General features: G+C 48.1%; 1 protein-coding gene across 3 annotated transcripts in view; it reads right to left on the reverse strand.

The window, feature by feature from the left end:
- The window catches only part of GATAD2A (GATA zinc finger domain containing 2A), a 48,428-nt gene that overhangs the window by 27,466 nt on the left and 11,641 nt on the right, over nucleotides 1–9,321 (reverse strand). For all 3 annotated transcript variants that reach the window (XM_035890634.1, XM_035890633.1, XM_035890635.1), the window contains exon 2: nucleotides 3,366–3,440. Coding sequence is in view for 2 of the 3 variants with exons in the window: in XM_035890633.1 (XP_035746526.1) it covers nucleotides 3,366–3,382 (17 nt within the window). In the remaining variant the exon portion in view is untranslated. The remainder of the gene's footprint in view (nucleotides 1–3,365; nucleotides 3,441–9,321) is intronic.

A 9,321-nucleotide genomic window follows, 5' to 3' on the forward strand; every position in this document is an offset into this window, starting at 1 on the left:
CCCTCTTTTAACAATTAGAGGGAAAAAAAAAAAAAAAAAAAAAAAAAAAAAAGAGCTTGCTTAGGACTGTTAAGTACTTGCAATTAAAAGGAGACGGAGCCCACGGAAGTTTCCTCCATGCCACGGGTGTCGGGCATCTGGAGGCAGCAGAGGAAATTTCTCTGCTGGCCAAGGGACAGCGGCAGAGTGGTCCGTCAGCGGGAAAGCATCATTTCAGGGATACCAGCCCAATGAAGGCTGAAGGAAAACGGCCAAAACGTGGGGTACCAGAATCCTACACTGTCCCCAAAACAGCCACGACGTCCCCACGGCTGCTCCTGGCACCCGGCTTCAGAGGGGAGCACCCGCAGCAGCTCCTTCGGGCTCCGGCCTCGCAGAAGCCGCTTGTATTCCCACCCGAGTGACCGGGCACTACGACACACGCCGTGCCCACGCCGCAACTGCTCCCAGTCATTACTGTGCAGTAGGAAGCAATTCAGCCTGGGTTTGACTAAATATTTACTAAAATGAACAGATGAACATTTGTAGAAAGACCCTGAAGTCGAGCCCTGAGCATCACAAACGTGAAGTTCTGTATTTGGCCAGAAACAGGACTTTGGTAGGTGAAGTCCCACTGCACAAGGAGTCACCCTTTCTGTGCTGCTTGCGTCAACTCACCTTAAATAATAATAGTAATAAAAAAATCACTCTTATGGCTGAGTTTGGCTCCGTTTATTTAAGAGGTGTGGAGTGTAACCGCTATCTAGCTGCTCTGTATAACGAAGAGAGAAGCAAGTATTCGTGGCTCTCAACCAAAAGCTCAAGTGTGCCACATAGATTACATGAAATGTGTAGCTGTGTAAATGGAAAAGAGCTGCTGCTGGTAGAAATCGATCCAGTCATCTGCTAAAATTCTGCAAGAACTTCAGAGAAGCGTTCACTATCAAGGTGATCTTAGGAAAAAAAAAAAATTATAATAAAGCCTTTTGAAGAATAGCGTAACACCAGCAGGTCTTTCTCCTAAATATCTTTTACTAGCGTTGTTATTCTCCGCTCGGAGTATTCAGCCTAAAAAAAAACCACCCCAGCCCTCACTTCTCAGTCCTGCCACAATGACACAGATTCCCTGGTTCGCTCTGCAAAGCGCTGCCAGTTTTTCGCATGCTCTGTGATCGTGACTCATAGCTGTAGTTTTCAGGAACGAGCTGCATGGTTCGGTATGGAGCTGGTTCACTGGCACCCCCGAGCCTGCCGGGGGAATTCAGCCACCCTCCCACGAGGCAGCCGAAGAACAACAACGGAATCAGAGTCATTTTGTTCAAAGACACCGGCGCGGTCTCACTCCACCTTGGTGAGAAAGACTCGGCCTTTCTTCAAGGTACGGATTCTCCAGGCACTTCGATCCTCACGGGTATTAACTCGTCATTAAAAACTGTTTATCCAGTGTTTATTTGGACTCAAAAATAAAACCTTACACTTAAAGGACTACAACTCGATTTAAACTTCTATTTGGTGGGAACAGATTTAAATATTAAGTAATGGCACCGTAGATTGCAATCAGATCCTTTCCCCTTCTTCCACCCCCCCTCCCCATTTAATGTATGCTCCTTATTAGAGAAGGGATCTAGGTTGGTTCATTGATTTTAATGCAAGAGCAGCAAAATTAGCATCTTTAAATACTCAGTCACAACAACAATCAGCTTTTCCAGCACCACATGCTGTGCATATTATAATACAGGCAATTCCTTGGGTTTTCTGCATTATAAAAACTTAAGAGAAGGGAGGATCTCTGCACACAGAGCATCCAAACCAGCTTCAGCACCTCCCCACGAAGTGCCACGCTGTGGTTCACGTTCAGCCCAATATAAATGATTTAATACAGCCTGGGTACGATCATAGAGGGAATTGGTGTAAGTGGATACAAAGGACAGGGCACCAAAAGAAAGATCTGAACGACTAAGGAATTTCCTTATTTACTAATCAATACCCTAGTTCTTCTAAAGAGAACTTCAAAATTCTATTAATTCTAAGGTCCAACGCTTCGGGTTTAAGGAGGTGTTTTTAGAGGGTACGACTTCCAGCCACAACACGAGGGATTTGTTTGACCTGAATTCTCCCCCAAGTTTTATGGATCTATTTTTGTCTAGAAACTACTGGGCAGGAAGTCTGCTGATGACTACGTCTGGGCTTTGTATTACCAAAAAAAAAAATCACGGAGGTTCCTCCACGCAGGATAGCCGTTAAATACCAGTTTCGATTACGGTTCAAAACGCGGCATTTGGGTAACCAGTTGAGTTGGCAAAATAAGATAGTATTTACGCACACTGCTCTACAAGGGCCCCGAGCTGTGCTTTTCAGGTGTTTTATGGCGATAACTCCCTGAACAAGAGAGCAGATTAAGAGATTTCCACGACTGTGGTCGAGACGTCGAAGTGGGATACTCCCTGCTACTCCTTCACCTGACTGATGTCATCAAAGTGTTTTTATGATTTCATTTAGCCTTTTGGTCCCATGAAAGATGGCACGACTTTGCAAGATTTAGGAACTTATGTAATAAATAGCCCCCCTTTCCTCCTCCCCCCCTCACCCCACAAAAAAAATCAGTGGTGCTCATGGCTTGCAGTGTTAGTTCTGAACTGACTCTGGTAAAATAGTAAATCAAATGAGTAAATGATGATCAGACACATCAACACCAGGAAAAAGGAGACTGGAAGAAAAGCAAAGACCAGAAATGCTTAACACTGGTCACCAGAGCCTTGGCAATACGTGTTTTGGAGAAAAAAAAAATAAAAATTGGATAAATCCTTAAATTGCTATTTATAAAGCGCTTCGTTTGACAACGCAGCGGGGCAGGTGAGCACCATCCAGACAGCTGATCAGGAGAGCTTTGCTTTAGCTACGCCACTAGAGCACTGCCAGAGCTACAAGATAGCTGCAGAAATTTCACTGCCATTCACAATTTTTCTTCTGGGGGTTGCACAAATGATCAAAATATACAGGAGGTCTCAAGGGAGGAATTTCTGCATGCTGGCTTTTGCTTCTCCTCGTGTTCAAGACCGACAACGCTGTGCAGCTGTTGTAAATGCCTGGTTAAAAGGAATTGAAACTTCTTTGTCCTGTAGTAAACTAGGTAGGTTTACCTACTTCAGAGTGTGGATTAAGCGCTAAGTGAAAGGCACAGCAACCGAACCCTAATCCGAGTTTCATCTCGGAGCTCCTCTACAGCTCTTCCTTGTCTTCCTGGACAAGGCAGGAGCTGAGGTGCCAAAGACCAGAAGACAATTCCACCCTCTCAGCCCAACCCCCATTTTCAGTACCGAACGGGGGAAGAGGGGGTGTCTGGGCAATATTAGAGACTCGTCCTCCATCTTATTCACAACTCCTACCTGTCAGTGAAGTTCATGGGTTCCAGGTGGGATCCTGACCGGGCCGACTGGCTGAAAGTGACTGCAGCGAGGATCCTGAGGGGAGAGACAAGCCGGTTAGCACGCCGGTGACATGCCCACCACCTTCACCCGACACGTGCTTGCCGATGAGACGCTCATCCTTAGACATTGGTACCCACGTGAAAGATGAGAAGAATGCGTCCTATTAGTTTAAGGAAAGGAACGGCGAACCAGGCTAGTGTTCAAATGCTTTCAGATTAAAAACAAAAGCACGCGCAAAAATATTTTGACGTTACTGCTTTTCTTACTATTTCTTTCGTCTTTGCTTCTTACACGGATGCTCTAGGAGGAAACCAACTGCTTCTTGTTATCTCTGGTTTGACCCAAACACCCACTGGAACCAATATTCCCATTTCTAATTGACCGTTTCCCTCAAAGAGGAGACCTGCATTTATCCCAACGGCCGGTACCACAGGAGCTTGCTCCGGGCAAGCCAAAGCAGTTGCTGTGCCACCTCCCCATTTTACTTTTTGGACAAAAGCAGTACCAGTCGATGTGTACATCCAGGAGAGCATCACTTGAAGACACATCTTCATAAAAACCCCTTCGTTCGCTCTTTCCCAAATTGACTGTGACACTAGCTAAAATGGCATGGTGCTTAAAAGACACACCACCCAAAAACAAATAATCATAGAATACCAGGTCAGAAGGGACCTCAAGGATCACCTGGTCTTCTAGGCAAGAGCACAGCCTAGACAAGATGGCCCAGCAGCCCCAAGTCTTGTTTCATAAAGGTTTTCAGCTGCTTTCAGCTTCTAATTTGTCCAACAAGCCAGCAGCCCCCTGGGCGAGCACTTTAGTAGCCAGTTAAGATGCAGTGAACAAGGCAGTATTTGTCCAGTTACCTACATGGAGGCAGCATTCCTGAAGTAGCAGGAAGACCGAGAGATGCAAACAAAGTCATCTTTGGAAGTGACACCACAGTCACACGCATGCTCGCGCACGGGGACTCAGTTCAGCAACTTAGTGACAAGTTGGCGTTTTCACTTCAAGGACATCACAGCAAATTTTAATGCCAAGCTGGATGCACTGGCTAAGCCCAGTGGGGGGTTTTGGTGGGGTACCACCACCGCCCACGCCCCATAACACGGATGAAGTCAGTTGTCCCTCTGGTCCTGGTCGTACTCGGGACCACACCACCGCTCCCTGCAGAAGCTTCCAAGAAGTTACACGTAACGCAGAGAAAGGAGGGGGAAAGGACTTCTTAGAGAAGTTTTTGTCCTGTATGACAGCATATAAAAATAATTCTAAAGGAACATGCTCATGTGTTTATCTGCTTCTTACTCCAGAAAAAGTTCTTCTGGCCCACACTCGCTTACGCTTTACAAAAATCCTTTTATGAGCCTGTACATACGGCGCACGATATCCAAACCTTCCCTCTCTGTGAAAACACTGAGGGAAGAAACCCACAGCCAGCACACACTGGTCAGTTAGAAAAATCAACTACTTCTGCCATACTGAATCGGCAGTTACCTGTGCCGGCAGCACAAGCCAAGTCAAACGCCCCTAATCACAGCCTGCTTTCACCCAGCACAACGCGAATAATCCGTCGACAGCCACAACTTCAAGCAGCGGGGTCTCGCACGGCGCTGCGCGCGCTGACACGCCGCCGGTGTCAGCTCTCGGGGCAGACGGCAGCAGCGCTGGGCTGTAGGTGGAGCACAGTAATTGATGCACACTGGCTGCCAAGACAACTCCTTGGAAGCTCGGCCTCTTATTTCTGCTAAGCCACCAAGAACTGAGTCATTTCCCTCCTCAAAAAGTTGCAGAGCTATTTTCTTTTGTCCAGAAGGCAGGGCAACAGCTCGCCGGCTTCTAGCCCTCCTCTCTGGGTAAGGGCCGTAAAGGGTCACCCCTCCAACACCCACCCGAGGATCAAACTGTCCCCCCTTGACCAAACTCCAGCACGCTCAGAAGTCACCTTGTCCCAAAAGCTGGCAGATCGCGTCCAGTACATCTGCTCCGTTTTACTATTTTAAGCACCCCAAAAGGTTCCAACAGGTTAAACAAATTGCTACAAAAAGTGCAGATATAGAAACTTAATGAATGGATACACAACCGCATTCCGGTCCCCGATTAGCTATCTAGAGGGCAGGTCTTGCTAATTATAGCTCATCCTATTAGTCCAATGCTTTTCTAATTAGAAGCCCATTGAAAACCATTGCAATAGCTACTTCAGGGCCTTCAGCAGGGCTATAAAACCTGACAGATACGGCAGCGCTTCCACGCTGCTCCTCGTGCATCTGGCCTGGACACGAACAAATTCTTCTTCATTGCTGAAGACGACAAAAAGCAACACACGCAGCGCACACCACGTACCGGGCGGCGATGAGTGCTATGGCACAGCCGCGGGAATTGGGAGCTACGACACTAGTGCAGCGAGGAGAAAGCCACAAGTTGTAACACTGCTGGGGGAAGGGGGGGATTAAAAAAAAAAAAAGAAAAGAAAATAAAGGAATTATTCTGCCTGGTAGAGATAATTGCTGAACAGGACTGGTAAAGGTCGCAGTGGGAGGGGAGGATCCTCCAGGCATCGGCTCTGCACCAGCTCCATCCGAAGCCGGCGCAGCTCTGCCGGGAGGATGGCACACAAGGCACCCCCAGCACAGAGGGAGCCTGAATTTTGCAAAAAGTTTTCCCCGACAGAGAGGAATACGGTTAGGTGAATGAGCTCGGCAGCAACCTTGCATCAGAGCGCTCCCCATGTTTTGGAGGAGTTCAGCGAGATCGTTCCTTCTGACGTGCCCTGGACGTGGGAAGCCGAAGCTACGGAATCGTACTCCTGAGGCTCTGGCCAGCCTCCATTTTTAATGAACTGTAGCATTAAACTCCCATAGTGCTCGTGTCATGGGACTAAAATAGTTTTCATCTTGCAAGGACACCAGAAGAGCAGTTTAACCGCTTCAGTGCCACGGGATGCTGGCAGCGCGGGACCAGGGCCACCTCTCGCGCTGACCCACATTCAGCGCATGGAAGTTTCCACTGAAGCCCAGCAGACGGCTGCCCACGAGCTGCCCGGGGAGGCGGCAGGCACCACGGCCCCAGGTCCCGCTCCGGCTCCCACGCTCCATCCCTCCATGGCCGGCTCCATCCCTGGCTTAGCCTTCTCCTGCATCTCCAAGATGGGAAGTTCGCTTTCGCAGCGCACGCCGCTAAGGAAAAAAGGTTAAATTGCCTACAAAAGATGTTTTGAAGATTCGCTTTTAAAGCATCTATTCAGGGAACCTCCTAGGCAGCAGGCAATCAAACAGTTAATGCTCGGAAGCGAAACTGCATCCAAGCAGCAACAGCTCTGAGTTTTGACAGCGCTTCCATCAGAAAAAGTCACTGCAGAAGAGGAGGGCAGGGCTGGACACCCGAGCCACCCTACGCTGTGCTTTGGTGCAACGCTGCTGTCGGCCAGGGGCACCGGCTCTGCCAGCACCCGGGGACACCGCGCGCTACCCGGCCCGTAGGTCCTGCACCGGCTCCTCCAGCATTCGAAAGGACTAAGACTTCAGCACCCTGTCACTCGGAAGTTCTTTCAAAGGTTTGATGTTCCATTTAAAAAGAATTGCGCCTCTCATTCTGATACAGCAACGTTTTAAAACCGTAGCAAATGAAATGTTCAAGAAATTAAGCAGGCACCGGACTGAGCAGTATCGCTCGCTAACTCACCACAACAGGGACCGCGTTATTCGCACAGAGCCTGCTTTGTCACTCAGGAATGTTTTTTCCTCTCTATGAAATGATGATGGAAGTTGTAGATGAGAATACTAGGGACCGCATTTTTATCAACATCCCTGTATCCCATCGACACTATCTAGAAGAGTTACGATCCAGTAAAATTCAAGGGAGATTTAGCCCGCAAAACATTACGTTTTCAGAATTAGGCTACGGGTTCTCTAAGAAGATTAAGGCATGGAAACTATGACACAGGTAGCACAGTTCAGCATTTCTGCTGTACATACCTCCTCAAACTACCGAGATAAGGCAACTCCGGCACTTTTTGGAAGGCCGAGTGAACTGGCCAGCAGAGAAAAGGAGTCGCATTGCAATTCCAATACTGACAGACAAGGGGCTAGCTGTGGCCTCACGTGTTCAGGCTTTACTTCCATGAACATTTTGGAATACAAGGAGTAAAGTCTTCAAAGTATTGATCTCCAGGGAGAGCTCGAAGCTGTACAAAAGTACCAAATTGGGTTTTTTAAGCACCAAAATATCAGCTGCAAGAATTTTTATATGCTCCAAGACCAGAGATTTCTCCCTGCATGCAACTCAACAGAATTCTAGGAAGAGCCATTGAAGTAATAGGCACGGTGCACGTTTCAGTGCAGCGTAAGCAACCATCACGGAGAGGAAAAGCACTTGTCAGGCTTGTTATGAATGTGCCGATCCATTCCGTACCTGGCATACATTGGTATTTCTCCAAATATTCAAGCATTGCTTTTTAACTTCCACGTGCCCGAAGATTATGGGGAAAGCTCCTGAACACCCTGCATACCCACTCTTCAGTTTTAGCCTCTCCACAGTGAGGTGCCACCTTGTCAGAAGGGAAAAAGCTCCCTTCAGATGCTCATTAACACCAGGGCTACCCCTTTATTGTGCTCAAGTCAGATTGCAAATAAAACCTGTTACAAATTAAGAGTCTCTCCGGCGCACTCCTGAATTCCTGCGCCAGAGAGAAAACGGACACCTCCTCTCCCAGGCCATCAATACCATTTATAATTACACCCTTCGGATCAATGCTGGGCCGGGAAGCCAGGGGCTGCAGTAACCCTTTCGCTAAGCCGGTCGGTAGACGGGGATCACACGCTGCGCCAGCCGGCGAGGGCATGGTTTGAGTCGGCAGCAGAAAGTCAGATATAGAAAAACTACTTAGTGGCGACAGCTGTTCTGTAAGCACGTCACCCCAGCACATCCTTCGTTTGGAGAACACTTATTTTCCAGCATTTGTTCTCTACTGGAGACCAAGTGGATACCAAGGGCTGCCAAATCACATGGAAGTGCACGCAGGCCTTCAAGGAGAAACCCTGCCTTTGCTTCTGGATCTGGGAGAGTATCATCTACTAATTACGCCAGCTGCACCGCTCTCCGTACAGATCTTGACACCAATTTAGCAGAACTAGAGTTCAGCTTTGCCCTGCCCTCTCGAATCCCGCCACTCATGTACACCAACGTGCAAGAAGACAGGAAATCTCGGAGTAAGTTTTCTGCAGAAAATCCAGGCTGAGCCTTTTGAAAAACGCTGGTATAATCTAATCTCTTGCAATCAAAACTTACTGTTTCGAGACCAAAGTGCAAGTGCATTTTGACTTCTCTCATTCCTTAGTCTGGAATAGCTCAGTGGTAATTACATTACCCAGCTCCTTCCTCCCTCCCCAAACAAGCCCCACGATCTGCCCGTGCTTTTACCGAGATTGGCCAGAATTCAGTCAAGTGTGGGTGCCGGGAAGATGCAAAGATAAAGAGGTTCCAATAAAGCTGCTCAGAAAGAAAAATCAACACTAACTGCAATTTTTTTTCCCCCCTTCCAGGAAGCCTTGCTATTCAAGACCTTGCAAATCTGGCTTTCTGTAACCAGAGCCCGGAGTACCCAATTACTGCTGTCCTGGTCAGCAGTTCACAACGCTGAAGCGCCCGCAGCAAATGCAACAGAGTTTACAGATGCTACGTGGAAAACGCCAACACTGGCGAGCCCTGCGGAGTCCCAAGTCAGCACAAAATGGAGTGCATTTCTCTGCAGGTTGATTCAGAAGATCAGGCAGGCTCAAAATACCCAGATCACGATTTGGTTGGCTACTCATGAATAGAAACACCCATGATTGTCTAGGGTTGCACCACTACGGGCTCTAGCAGACACAAGCACGCCGCTTGCTTTTCACTCATAACACAGTTTATGTCTTCAGATGGGGGG

Source organism: Egretta garzetta, unplaced genomic scaffold (assembly GCF_000687185.1).
Source record: "Egretta garzetta isolate BGI_Z169 unplaced genomic scaffold, ASM68718v1 scaffold683, whole genome shotgun sequence".
Classification (NCBI taxonomy): domain Eukaryota; kingdom Metazoa; phylum Chordata; class Aves; order Pelecaniformes; family Ardeidae; genus Egretta; species Egretta garzetta.